The sequence below is a fragment of the Camelus ferus genome, chromosome 23 (assembly GCF_009834535.1).
Source record: "Camelus ferus isolate YT-003-E chromosome 23, BCGSAC_Cfer_1.0, whole genome shotgun sequence".
Taxonomy (NCBI): domain Eukaryota; kingdom Metazoa; phylum Chordata; class Mammalia; order Artiodactyla; family Camelidae; genus Camelus; species Camelus ferus.
Genome location: NC_045718.1, coordinates 1578713 through 1593543, shown reverse-complemented (window position 1 = coordinate 1593543; position 14831 = coordinate 1578713). Strand labels below are relative to the sequence as shown.

The window sequence follows — 14831 nt, the reverse complement described above, 5'->3', positions numbered from 1 at the left end:
TATCTTCTAATGAGATTTAAAAAGAAAAAGAAGTTCAGAATCTCTTTGCCCCTCCTTGATCTGCTTTTAAGATAAAATAATCTAGGTTTCCTTTTTCTCTGTGAGATGAAGAATTTCCATAGATTTACCAGTATGTGTTTTTTCTGCCTACTTAGTCAAGGTGGTCATGACTTTAAAAAAAACTCTGTGTTTTCAGTGAGATTTTGTGTGTGTGTGTTTATACACGTATATATGTACACACACATATGTAGACATACATGGGTATCTATGGTGTCTTAAGGTATGAGATATAATATACATAGATCTCATAAGGAGATCCATGGGCATTTGATGTCTGTATGTATTCATCATATGTAATTAATTCAACAATGAAAGCAAGGTTTTGTTCTAGGCAGTGTGTCTAAATGTTAGAGTTACAAAGATGCATAAGATATACACTGCTAATTAGGAGGAAAGCAAATACACAAAGCATTCTGAAATAAAGCATCATTATTGAAAGTCAGCTAGGGGAAGAAATTTTAAGATGGAAAAATGAGTTTGGAGAATGTTATTAGTTTTCAGTCAATGAGGCAGATGGAGATGCCTGAAAACTTCTTCTCAACTATTTTTTTTAACCATTGTTATCCTGTGTTAGGTTGATTATACCATTTATTGTGAATTGGGTAAGCGGTGACTTATGTGCCCAGCGGGGAGTGTTTTCAAGGCAAGGTTTGATTTCCAGAGGATTGACTGCTGTGAAGTTGTACCTTTAAAGTTGCAGGTTTATGTCAGCATTAGCTGTGTATATGTTCCACATGTTAAATTTTTATCTTGTACCAACAATTATTATAATCTTCTTAAAATATTTGCCTCTCTCATGCTGGCGTTCAAAAGTTCAGCACGGAAGTACTCCTGTTTCTCTTCTTCCTTTAATCGACAGACGGCATCTCTTGCCAATGGTAGAATCATCATGCCTCCGACATTCTCTTCACTTATCAGGGGCAGGTTTGTTGAGTGAGTTTTGTCTACAGTTCATGAGGGCATCCAAAGTACAATTGTATGATTTTTTTTCCTTTTCTATCCTTACTTCATCCAGAAAACAATGTCTACTATAATGCCAGATATTCTAAGAAGTGTTTGTGGTTGAACTACTTGAGACAAGTCATGTGCACACGTGGGAGGAAAGGGCATTTAAAAATCAGCAGGAAGATCATGCATTTTTGTCTTGCAAGGTTTAAAGGAGAATAAATGCATTTTCTGGACATGCAGATTGTCATTTCATAGATGATTACATTGAACACTATGCTTTGAAATGATATCAAATTGAAGACATGATCCCTGCCCTGGAGAAGTTTATGAACTTGTTGGAGAGACCAAACACGTATATATGAAATGACCACAGAACTCTTAGACTCGGTGTCAGGAAAGGAAGAATAAAACAACAGGGCTTGAGCCCCTAAGCACAGAGAAAATGCAGGATATGGGTTTGGGTAGGGATTTAATATAGTTCTAGGATACTTAGGATCGTGGTCTGACTAGTTCATAAAACACTATCCTTTTAAGACAGAATTAAAAAAAAATCTAAAACGTTCTTCTCCCATAGAAACCCAAGAACATACTGCAATTGCTCTTAACTTACTTGAAATAAATGCATCCTTCTAAAATCTCAGCGTTCAGGCTGATTTCCTTTCAGACTCTCACTCCACACTGTGCCAGATTGCTCCTGCCCAAATTCATTCTTAGTCTGCGGGAGATGGAATATCTCTCTAAATCATAACAAGTCACATTGAGAGTAAAAATTCCCAGGGAGAGACTTACCTCAAAAGCTGAGGCATGCCACATACTTTAATGCTGGTGGATTTAGGAACCCAAGTTAGGACCTTTCTCTCTTTATTAGAAGATTTACTTATAATTCAGAGCCTTCTGAAGGTGATCCCGGCTCCTCTGAACTGGACCCACCCTCCCATCTCTCCCCACATCCCAGCTCCCCAAGTGAAATAAGCAGGGAAGCAAAACAACAAAACCTCTAACTTAATGGCACAGAATTTATGGCTGAAATCTCACGAAGCTTATGTCAGCGGAGGAAAATAATTACCGTCACTTTCTTTTAGACACTTGGCTTTATGGTTCCTGTCACCTTTATCATAACACACAGCTGATTTAGTAGCTCTATTTTTCATGGCATCTGGCCTGGTGGTATGTTTTTCTGCATAGGGGCCATGCTGCTGAGATGACAATACGTGGGTCTACGAGAGTGGGGCTAAATTTAGATAATGAATTGGAATACTGTTAATGGTTTGGGTTCAGTCATGCTGTCAGTATGCCAGCTGAGCCTTTTTCTCTTGCCCTTTCCTTCTTCAGATTCTCAAATCCAAAGATTTAACGTCTCCAACCCAGCGCTACATCGACAGCAAAGTCGTGAAAACGAGAGCGGAAGGTGAATGGCTGTCCTTTGATGTCACGGATGCTGTTCACGAATGGCTCCACCATAAAGGTACAGCCACCCTCTGTTTTCCTCCTTAGATGTTCAGCGATCCCAAGTTATTGTCAGATTTGATTGCAGATTTAGGGGTATTAGATGCACAGACCAATGACCTCCTTGACTTGATGTTTTCCAGATAGGAACCTGGGATTTAAGATAAGTTTACACTGTCCTTGCTGCACCTTTGTACCATCTAATAATTACATCATCCCCAATAAAAGTGAAGAACTAGAAGCACGATTTGCAGGTAACTGAAACTTGGTCCTGTGAGGTGCGGGAGGGAAGGGACTCTGTTGATAATCTCAAGGGGGATGAAGTCAGTTTGCACATGGAAACGAGATTGCTGGGTGAGGCGTGGGGAGTTTCATTTATTTGGACAAAGATGTGGTTGGAGAAATATGTGAAGACAGGAAGGTTGGAAAAGGGGGCTGGTTCTCCGTTTACACTGTTCAATGCCCAGGGATGCCTTGGTGATACTGACAGATTGGCCAACCTTCCAGATTCTTAGATAGCCTGTTAATCCCCGTAGGCTTCATTTAAGTAATCCAACATTCCATCTACGCGAATATTATAGGAGAAGAAGAAACATACATTCAAGGACATCCATTGATAATCCCCCCAAACCCCATGTCAGGAACCCATAACCGTATTTCACAGAAGGGCGTCTCCTCCCACCCCAGCCTCTTTAACTAACCTTAACCCGTATCAAAACTCTCTGCCTCTCCTTGCTGGTGCCCATAGTCCATGTGGCTTCCTTTGCAGACTTCCATCACAGTTTATAAACACATAACAAGGTTTTAGTCTCCCCCATATCCTTGCTCACCTTTTAGTGAATTAGCCAAAAGTCAAGGAGAACGAGGAGATGCCCGGGGTTCGAGTCACATCTTGTGTTAGGTAACAAGTTGTTGGATGATGCGCGGTGGAGGGGGGAGTCTGGACTGTGTGTCTGTGCAGCACTGGCTCCACGCCCCCAGCTCAGGGAGCTGATCCTCCTTCTCTAACTAACGCTGCCTGGGACCTCCGTCCATTTGCAGAAGGCTGCAGTGACCCTTGCTCATGGAAAAATGCTCCCAGAGGTCTAGAGATTTATTTCAGTCTCTAACCTAGTCATGATTCTCTAGAGTGTGGAGATTAAATGCTTAAACTGGCACTCTCCGGAGCATGCTTGGGGGAGCTCGAGTTTCTCCATCTCAGATGGAATCAGGAAAGTGTTGAGGATGCCATAAAATAAATGAAAAAGCCCTTTCTTCACCGCTTCCCAAAATAGCATTAGGTAAGGGTGACTTCTGTTTCCCTTGAACCCGATTCACTGCAACTGAGTGTAAGTGTCAGTTTCTGTTCACTAGGAGAGTCTTTTGAGTTTAGCAGTCCCAGCAGGAGAGCGGACCAGCGGGTGACAAGGCACGTTCTATTGCCCTGTGTTCAGTCGTTGAGGGGTTGAACACAGCCTAAACTGAGGACCGACTAAAATAAACTGCTTGGATTGCCCTTGGACTAGAGGTCAAAGACTTCTTCTGTAGTGACTTTCATAACCACCAGGGCCTGCCTTGGACACCGAACTGCCTTCTGACAAGAGCCCCATTTAGAAGAGTTCCTTGTCACCTGCAGTAATCCTGTCCGTTTCCATGGGGGATGGCTGGAGCCAGCTGCTGCGGCTGGGGTGGTCATCACCGCTCTTTGTGACCATAGGCAAAGGAAAAAAAAAAAGAAAAGAATATGGCTGATTATATTTGATGAAGGTAAAGCTAAATGTTTATTACCCAAATGCATTTTTTCAAGGTATTGATGGCACCTCCACATATACCAGTGGTGATCAGAAAACTATAAAGTCCACTAGGAAAAAAAACAGTGGGAAGACCCCACATCTCCTGCTAATGTTGTTGCCCTCCTACAGACTTGAGTCGCAACCATCCAACCGGCGGAAGAAGCGTGCTTTGGATGCAGCTTATTGCTTTAGGTAAAAGCAAATAAAAATAAAACCCACAAAGTACTTGTGTCTGTTAACTCTTGTCCTGCCTTCCCCTCCCTTTTCCTAAAAACTAACTGGAACTGCACTCATTGCTCAAAGCTGGGAACAGAGTGGTAGGGAGGTCAGATTTCATACCATCGTCCTTCCTGGGGGCTTGCAGTGGTCATTTCTGTGTTGCATTCATCAATTCATCAGTTCTTTAGCAATGAACCAACTGTGAAGGGAGAAAACTAGCCCCCTGAATTTTTTTTCCCCCAAATACCCCTGAAGTACTTTGAGGCTGAAGAAGAAAAGGAGCCCCCTGCTCCCCAGAGCAAAAATAAGTTTAGTTGAGGTGCACAATGGTGGTGGCTCCCTGATTAGGAAGACTTAGCCTCCGTAGACACCTTTGCCCCCCCCCACCCGGCAGAGGACACGTGGTCAAACCTCCTTCACGGTCACAGTGACGAGAGAGACAGAAGAGAATGCTATTTTTTGGGTCTTTTGCTGCAGAATATGAGAGAAGGGAGGGTTGACATGCATTTATTTCCCATTCCCATGTGAGTTCATGGAGGCAAAGGGTGCATGTTCTTCTGTGGTTTCTTATCGAGCCTAGTAAGGAAGAAGGCTCTTTCTTTCTGTCATGAGCCACTGGGCAGTGAGGGGTCCTCACTGATAAAGTGCTCCGAGTGTCTGAGTTCACGAGAGAAATGGTGTGTTTTTTGTTGCCGGAGCCAGTGGTTGCTCTAAGCAAGACTCCATGTATCTTGATCTCTGGTTCATTCCTAGATCAAGGGACAGGAAATGAAATCAAGGATTTATTCTCAAAGGAATATGCCTTAAATGGTTTTTTGAAAATAGCTATTGTACCTCCTCTGTTTTATATTTGAAAAGGCAATAGAGGCTGGTTGGTGAAACTGCGCGGTGTTGGCTGGAAGGGGCTGGGTCTCCATCCGCCACCTCTCTGCTTATATCTTGTCATGCAAGGGAAGGATTTGAGTTTTGAGGTCACAGACAAGGGTGATTAGGGTCTAGAAGTCCTAAGGGAAAGCAGGCTAGAGAATCCCCATTAACACCCCACCATGAAAGTCACTCGAGATCTCAATATGACCAATAGGACCTGGCATTTGCTCACAGATATTTGTTGAATAAATGAATGAGTCATTTTTCCCATTTGGGATGAAGGGCAGCAGCAGGGGGAACTCAGCTTTAAAATCTCCATTGCTCTTTCTTTTACTAGAAATGTGCAGGATAATTGCTGCCTGCGTCCACTTTACATTGATTTCAAGAGGGATCTTGGGTGGAAATGGATACATGAACCCAAAGGGTACAATGCTAACTTCTGTGCCGGAGCCTGCCCGTATCTGTGGAGCTCAGACACTCAGCACAGCAGGGTAAGTCCGTGGCTCCCTTGTCTCTTCTGTTCTTGGGCGGTGAATATGAACCTCTTGAAAGCATTTCCAAATGAACTCTAAATAGCCTGGTGCCCTTTTGCCATCGCAAATGAATGCGTGTTGGAGAAATCCTTTTGAGTGATGGGAAAGAATGCAGGTTGTAGGTGAACTCAGAAAGTAACGATGATGAATTTGGACAGTAGGTCTGGTCTTCCCAACTAGACTATAATCAACTCGAGGGCAATTTTGTTGAATGTTTTTTCTTTGTTTTATATTCTCAACAGCTGTAAACATAAATAGGTAGAATCAATACACTGCTTCATAGCAGGTACTGTTAAGATGTGCAGGGACCCAGTCCCCTTCTAAAAAAAAGGCTCTGTTGCCACCTCCATCAGGGACTGTCACATTAGAAAAAACACTGAGGACTTCGGTGGATGCTTTGGCAGAGTGAGTCACTAGTGCATGACGATTATAAAATCATGTTCCTTCTCCAAACCTCAGTTCCATATCAGTAAAAAAGAATGTCTGTAATTAAACATTATCTTTAAAATAATCATGTCAAACTCTAGAATTGATGTGAAGAACTCTTCAAGATGATACATGTGAAAATGATTTGAAAATCAGTATCTCTAAGTCTTTTTTCACACAACCCAAAGTAAACGAGAATCTGAGTGTTTTATTAAGTCACTTCAATGAGGAGAGAAGGTTAATCCTAGATTGGATGCCAGGGGCTCCCAGCCCAGATTAGCAAAGACTTTTTCTATGTAATAATGATGTTTGTCTAGATGCTTCTTCCTGTGCCTCATAATGTAAGATTCTAGAGATGGAAAGGACATCCTAAGTTATCTTGTCCAAACCTTTCATTTTTTAAAAAAATAACTTGGAGTCTGGATCATGTAGATGACTTGCCCAAGATCAAATAGTTGGTGACAAACCAAAGCTTGGAATGCAGGCTTCCTTGTTTTATAACCAGGCCTTCGTTTGCTCTGTCTTAAGAGTTTAATTCCTGAAATGTGGCTACACGTTGGGGTCATGCCTCTGTAAATCTCCTTATTAAAGAAGCATTAGAAGAACTGCCTTCACTGCAGGGTAGGAAAATGCACCTGCTGCCAGCAAGGCCACAGAATGCATTCAGCCGAACTCAGGGCTTCAGGGGTTATCAATTATTTTAGACAATCTGTATTATAAAATTCCTCTTTAATTGATACGAAAAATCATGTGTTAGTGGAAGAGGAAGTCGACTGATTTATAAATGCTGACATAAGCTAAACTCTAGATTGACAAATACGGCTCCCTTCCTTCGGCTGTGTTCCCAGCTCCCCTGTGGATTTTGGCACCCTGGGCTGACCACGTGCCTGGCCACGTGAGGGAAGCTTGCTCATGCCTGTCCCTTTGTCTGAGCTCTCTGGCCAGGCTGCTTCATCTGGGCTGTGGCAACGGTAGCTGTAATGTGGGCAAGGCCCAGCTGCCAAGTAGAAACATAATTCTCCTCCCTGATACACAGAGGGAGTGTGTGAAGGCTGAGACCACGCTTGTTTTTCAGGGAGAGAGGAAGAATAACTGTCATGGTCACAAATATGTGGTTTGGACATTTACCCAAGAAGCCAGAGGTAGCTCAATAAAGTAGTCAGTGTTGCTGTGCTGAACAGATCTTCTGTCTTAGCCTGAAAACATTGCAGTGAATCTCGAGGAAAAGGTCACTTGCTGTTTGACTAACACGTTAATGGCATCCTTGGAAATGTCTCTTTATCATCGCCAGGGGAGCGCCGTACTTCCATCGGGAGAAGTCACATTACGCCTTTGATGTAGAATGGGGTTAAAGGGATAAGATTCACTGTAGAACTTTCTTTTCATTCTAATACCGGCTCTCCACTCCTCCAACTTAGTCACTATTTACCATGTGGAAAGCTACATGGAGGGTCGATTGGTATTATTATAATGTTAGTATAATATTATTATATGATTTTAAGCAAAATGAAGCAAACTGAATAATTAAGAATATAGATTGCTTCTGAGGGCATTCTTCGCATGGTTGTATTTATGAAGCAATGACAAATGAAAAGCCTTTTTTTTTTTTTTTTTACTTTTAAATGAAAATTTAGGTGACAGTAGATTGGCCTGAGAAGACAGATATTTATCACGGAAAGATTTCACTCTGCAGGCAGGTGTCTTTTGCTTTACCTCAGGATAGATGAACGCTCTGATGAGAGTTTTAATTCAATGCATTATTCTTCTGCATACCCATGTATTCATTTCTTCTCCTGGCTCATGAGTCTTACTGTCCAGAGAAGACTTACCAGGGGTATAAGGTAAAAAAGATAAGTGTATGGAGTCCCTGGCCTCCAGGCAACTCTTAATCTAGGTGGGAATTGAAAATATCTACTCATGGAGCAACATCAGTTACAAAGAACGGTAAACACATGATGAAATGCTGTAAGGACCAAGTTTTCCGGGCGCCTGGGAAGTGTGTGCAACAAAGCAGTGGTCAAAGGAAGCCGACTTTACTCCAATTTAAAAAAAAAAAGTGAAGACTTACTGGGAAAACTGCAAAATCTGTTGAATGAGCAATTTTGTCCAATCTGACCTTTGCAGAATTATTTGTTTACAATGAATGACAAAAGGATTCTGTAGGAAAATGATGATTTCTGGGATTACTAGGGACACATACCAATCTGACTATAATTGGAAGATAAGGAAAGGAAAGTGTGGGGGGATGGGCATAACTCAGTGGTAGAGCGCATGCTCCTGGGTTCAACCCCTGGTACCTCCACAAAAAAAGAAAAAAAAAAAAAAAAAGAAGAAGAAAGAAAAGGAAAATAGAAGCCAAAAATGTTTTTAATTGCCTACTGAGTGCTATGACTGCTAAGATAACAAGAGAGGATGGTTCTTTTACAAAATAATTTCTTTTTTTTTCTTTTTTGATCTTTTCCTATGTTTTCTTTCTTCTCCTGTGTCCTTTCAGGTTCTCAGCTTATATAATACCATAAATCCAGAAGCATCTGCCTCCCCTTGCTGCGTGTCCCAGGATTTAGAACCGCTAACCATTCTCTACTACATCGGCAAAACACCCAAGATCGAACAGCTTTCCAACATGATCGTAAAGTCTTGCAAATGCAGCTAAGATTCTTGGAAAAGTGACAAGTCAATAATCACACGATGACGATGTTGATGGTGGTGATGGCGGTGACGACATTGGTGATGTTTGTAACGAGAAAACACGAGAGAGCCTTGCTTCTTCATCAGTGTTAAAAACAAAAATCTGACCAAGCGGTACTAGTTCAAACACTTTGGAAGTTTGTGTTCTGTTTGTTAAAACTGGCATCTGAAAAAAAAAAAAAAACACAAAAAGAGTTGAAGGCTTTATTCTACATTTCACCTACTCTGTAAGTGAGAGAGACGAGAAGCAAAACCTTTTTTTTTTTAAGAGAAAAAATAAACACTGGAAGAATTTGTTAGTGTTAATTATGTGAAAGAAAAAAAAAAAAAACAAAAAACAGGAAAATCCCGTTACGTGGAGTTGCTGTACATACCGTTCCTACCCCAGGCCTCACTTGATTTTTCTGTATTGCTCTGCAGTAGGCACCCTTCCCATTCGCCCTCTTAGAGTTAACAGTGAGTTATTTATTGTGTGTTACTATATAACGAACATTTCATGACCCTTGGAAAATAAAACAGGTGTATAAAGTGGAGACCAAAAACTTTGCCAGAAACTCAAGGATGGCTTAAGGAACTTGAACTCAAAGGAGCCAGGAAAAAAAAAAAAAAAAAAAAAAAGAGGTCACATTAACGGGATGAAAATGCAAGCGAGATAGCATATGACCAAGCAAATCTGCATTACGAAAAAGACCCTGCAACCATGCGCTGTGCACCAGCTGTCTAAGGATGCTTCTTGTAAGGTTCAAAATGGAAAAGCCTGTTAAATAAAGGAAACTTTCAGTCAGAAGAAGTCTGTAAGATTTTTTTCTTTTCTTTTTCATTGTAAATGGTTCTTTGTCAGTTTAGTAAACCAGTGAGACATTGAGATGTTTTGATGCATACTGGTCAGACTTCAGACCTTAAAGTATTGCTGTATAGTTGTGCTCTAGGTTTCTCCTTTGTTTCGGTGTATGTAACCAGACCTATGTTATTACAATAGATGGGTGTAGAAGCCGGTGTAATTGGAAACACGTCTGCAGATCTCTCTTTTGCAAACTATTAAATCAAAACATTAACTACTTTATGTGTAATGTGTAAATTTTTACCATATTTTTAATGGTCTGTAGTACTGTCAACTCTGATTTAGATTGGACTTAAATTTGGGCTCTTTTTAACGATCACTCAGAGTGGTGTGTTTCCTTTAGCTGGCCAGTACTTTTGAGTAAAGCCCCTATATTTTGACTTGCACTACAAATACGTGTTTGATGGTATTTGTTCCACGTGTGCTTCTGCATTGTCCATTATTATGACATAAGCTACCTGAGTCCTCATGTCCTTTTTTCTTCTTGTGTAAAAAGAGGTAGTTTTCCTTCATCATCTAAGCATCGTTACTAATCAATTCAGACATTAACAATCTTCTATTTTAGGAAAATAGATGACTGAGGTGAAATGTTGTAGTTTTAACAAGGGCTTAAGGATCTGACTGGAACTCAGAATCTTGGTGACTGACTTAGGAAAAGTCTAACTTGGTTGGATCAGCATTTTCGCAGAATTCTACTGTTATTAAAGAGCAGACAGTTCATAGGAAACATTTTTTTTCTTTAATCGGGTTTTTAGTGTTCAGGGGGAAATTCAAAGATTAACATTTTTGTTGATTTTTTTTTTTTAAAGGAAGAAAAAAAGCCCAGGTCAGCATAAGTCATTTAGTTTATTTCATCAAAGTTAAGGTTTTTATAGGTATTCTTTGAACGTTGAAAAGGCACAAGGCAAGTGCTCCCATGATCAAAAAATTTTTTCTTTCCTCTGATTGAGTTATCAAATCAGAGGCTAGAATTTCCCTTAACTGAATACATGATTTGCCACATTTTTGCCAAGAAGGTAACCTTATGCCAGGGTTTGTAGGATATGTATGTCACTTTGTCACTTGTCTCTTATTTAGCTTTAGGATAAAAATTAATGGTAAGACAATGGAATATTTGCAGTTTTACCTAAAGAACAGCACAGTGAGGTGTGAATCCAGAGTGAAGTTGTTTGATATAGTATGCTTCTTTCGGGGGGGGGATTTCCTGACCATTATTAAAATGACAAATTGGATTTGGAAGTTTGAAAACTGGAAAAGCAAGAGATGGGACGCCACAGTGCTAAACAACCCTTGGGGTGGCTGTAACCCAATCCCAGATTTGAGTGTGTTGATTTTTTTTTTCCACTTCTCTATTCATTCTATGTAAATCACTTTTATTTCTGCAGGTATTTTTCTATCAGATAGAATGACATTTTGTTTTGTATTATTTTGTCTTTCCTCATGAATGCACTGATAATATTTTAAATGCTCTATTTTAAGATCTCTTGAATCTTTTTTTTTTTTTTTAGTTTGAGGGTTCTATAAGGCCTTTATTTCCCATAAGTAAATATTGCCAGGGGAGGGGTGGGAGTTGGGCGGGAACAGGGGAAATGTTAGTATGTGGGTGGGGTGGGGCCGCAGTTTTTATGTGTTAAACAGCAGTACAATTTTATGGTTGGCATGATTTTTTAAACAAAAAAATGGAACATAAGATTAGCTGTTTTGTATTTTGATGACTGATTACGCTGTATTTTAACACAATGTATGTCTGTTTTTGTGGTGCTCTAGTGGTAAATAAATTATTTCAATTACACGTTGATGTGTTTTTCCTATCACGGTATCATCGTGGAGACAGAGAATGCCTCTGATGGCAGTGAGGGTGATCTCCAGCTAGAGACGTCAGCCCATCTTTAAGATTGTGCTTTTTTTCTCAGAGAGATTCACTCCAGAGAGGTCATGCTTTATAGCTCAAGAGCCAGGATATATCTGTCCAGGACTGCAGAAAGCCCTGTGCAGTCTTTTTTTCCCCTTGTTTATTGCTGTTTGGTAATTGTTTGAGATTTAGTTTCCATCCAGCTTGACTGTCTACCAGAAAAAATGCAGAGAGATATTTGGACCATGCTTTGGCTCTCTGGGTCTGTGTTCTGCCAACCCCAGGGCCAAAAGAACTGGTCTAGACAGTATCCCCTGTAGCCCCATAACTTGGATGGTTGCTGAGCCAGCCAGATATAACAAGAGCCATGTGCTCTTTGGGGTTGGTCTTTGGGATCAGCTCCTCCTCTCTGTTTCTCCCCTACCACTGCACCAAAAAAACCCCTATTCCCGCAAACTTCCTTGGCTGTTCCCTATAAGACCAGAGTTAGCAAGTGAGTTGCCAGTCTCTGCATAAATAGAACTAATAAAAAAAAAAAGGACTTGTGGCTCCATCTGGTTGTCTTGCTTTATCTCAAGAAAGAACTAGTTTGTGCCTGTTGTCTAAACATCACATAGAAACAAACCATCCGTTCAAATGTCCAGGGAGGATAGAAACCGGTTCCCTTTTCTACCATCTGTGTTTCATCTTTTAACCTCGACTCAGATAGAGGAAATGTTTGACTTTAGAACAGTTAGTCCATGCTTCTCTGAAGACGGCCAGGACCCAGCTTATCAGCCCAGCCCACATCACCTTTACTTGACCTGTGAGAATAAGAGGGTATCTCAGGGTCATGAAGAGAATCACCCAAGAGCTGTATCAACTTTGGCAAATCTATCAGCTCACTCAGAGCCTCTGTCTCCTTTCTTTAGAGTGAGGATGAGACGACCTGCTTTACAGGACTTTGCGTGTTTGTTTTTGTGCCCTTGCTATTGTTAAGTAAATTGACGTATGAAAAGTACTTTGGTGTTTGGCCGGTAGTTGACTGATGCTCAGTAAATCCGTAGTCTTAACAGTGTTTCCCATGCAGTTCTTGGCTTCTCAGCGATCCTGTTTTAATGAGCTTTTTAACGTACTCAAACTGGGACCTGGAGCCAGACTCCCTCTTGATACTGAATGTGCAAAAACCCTCCTGATCCTAATCTCATCAATGAATCAAGCCATCAGTTCTTCCTGAGAATATTCTGTCACTTTATTTGTTAACATTTTGGTTGCATGACTGACCAGAAATGGTTTAAAATAATAGGGGAAATGCTCAGGTGAAGTTTTGCTTAAGTCCACCAACTGAAATCCAAAGTAGCAGAGACCAGGCGGCACGTTGAAGGACCCATTCTCGAAGATGCGGACAATGAGAACTCCAGTTTGCCGAGGGCCCACTGGGTATGGTTCTCTGGTAACCTCACATTTCACCCTATGATATAGATTGTCTTGAGAGAACTCCATTTTACAGGGAAGTGAGCAGATTCTGAATGGTTAAATTGCATGTCCAAGATCACCCAGTGTGTAAGAGGAGGGTCTAGAACCTCATTGTCCAACACACGAGCTACTAGCCATCTGTGGCTTTCATGCAGTTGAAATATGACGCATCTGAATGAAGATATTCCAAGGTGAAATATACACACCAGATTTTGAAGACTTGGTACCAAAGGAAAAAAAAAAGAATGTAAAATGTCTCATTACTTTTTTAATATTGATTACATGTCTAAAGAATACTATTTTGGATGTATGGGATTAAATAAAGTGTATTATTGAAATCATTTCACCTGTTTCTTTTTACTTTTTTTTTTTTTAACAGAATTACCAATTACCAGAAAATTTAAAATTACATATGTGGCTCACATTTGTACCTTGCCTTTTAATTCTCTAGCATTTCTTTTCAGTTCTTTCTTAGGATTTCTGTCTCTCTGCTTACTTGCCCTTCTGTTCTTGCATGCCGTCTACTTTATTTATTAGAGCCCTTAGCATATTAATCATGGTTATTTTAAATTCCAGGTCTGATAATTCTAACATCCTGCCATGTTTGCTTCTGATGCTTACTCTGTCCCTTCTCATTGTGAGGGTCCTTTTGTTTGTTTGTTGTTTGTTTTTGCCTTTTGGTATGCTTTGCAATTTTTTTATGGATAGCTTGACATGGTGTACTAGGTAAGAGGAACTTCTATAAATAGACCTTAGAAACATGGTGGTGAGGCAGGAGGGGAAGGTTCTATAAGTCAATAATTAGGTCTCAGTCTTTCAGTGAGCCTATGCTTCTGGACTGTGAACTCAAAAAAGTGTCTCAGATCTTTTTCTCCCCTCATAGTTGGAGTAAGATGGCTCAAATGGGCTGGAGTTGGATATATCCCTTCCTGGAGGTCGGCAATTAACCAGTCTCTGACAATAATACTCCAGCAGGTTAGCCTCTGGTCACCTGGAGGGCTTGTTAAGAAGAGAGTGCTCTGGTGTATTTCCGAGTGGTTCCTTCTCCCTTTCCCCTGCAAGGGGTACCAGATTTTTCTGTGGTATTGACTGTGACACTCCAGTGGAGCTCCTGGAGGTAAATCTCACAATACTGTGTGCATAAGTGGGGGCAGAGATGCTGTGACTGGGGTCCCCCAGAGTTTTTACCTCTCAGAGTCATCCGCACTGAGCCTCCAGCAATTCATCAATTACCATTCAGGTTTTCCTGCCCGGGCCCTGGTCCCTGCAGTGCTTTCTGCTTGTGAGTCTGCTCTGGTGAACAGTGGTGACCTGTAATTTCCTGTCTTTCCAACCTTGGGGACAGCAGTTTGCCCTGTGTCTTCCCCACTTATGGATCCAGGAAGATTTGTGGATTTTTTCAGTTCAGCTTTTTACTAGTTGTTAGGACACGGTGGTGACTCCTGAGGTCCTTCCATGTGGAACCGAAAGTTCTTTCTGTTTCTGTTAGATGCCTCTGGAGTAGAATTTGAAAGCAGCTCTGTTTCAAAGCAAAGGCTAAACTCTACTCAAAGCTGTATTACCAGCTTTTGTTTTCATAATTAACCTATGTTTGAACAACATTGGGTCAAACCCTATGAAGCTGTTTTTTGTAGGTCATGATTTGTTGAACGTTGCCAGTTCTTTAGGGTTCAACCTAATAGTTGGACTGACAGATGTGGTCATGAAAACACAAATATTATACA

At 40.9% G+C, this 14831-nt stretch overlaps 1 protein-coding gene across 3 annotated transcripts in view; it reads left to right on the top strand.

Moving 5' to 3' along the window:
• The window catches only part of TGFB2 (transforming growth factor beta 2), a 77321-nt gene extending 65731 nt beyond the window's left edge, over positions 1-11590 (top strand). For 2 of the 3 annotated variants that reach the window (XM_006188156.3, XM_006188155.3), the window contains 5 exons: positions 2341-2473; positions 2598-2708; positions 4241-4418; positions 5650-5803; positions 8766-11590. In XM_006188156.3, the coding sequence (XP_006188218.2) occupies positions 2341-2473; positions 2598-2708; positions 4241-4418; positions 5650-5803; positions 8766-8924 (735 nt within the window). In that variant the 3' untranslated portion in view covers positions 8925-11590. The remainder of the gene's footprint in view (positions 1-2340; positions 2474-2597; positions 2709-4240; positions 4419-5649; positions 5804-8765) is intronic. The other variant, XM_014562160.2, reaches the window with a different exon arrangement.
• The last annotated feature ends 3241 nt before the right edge of the window (positions 11591-14831 follow it).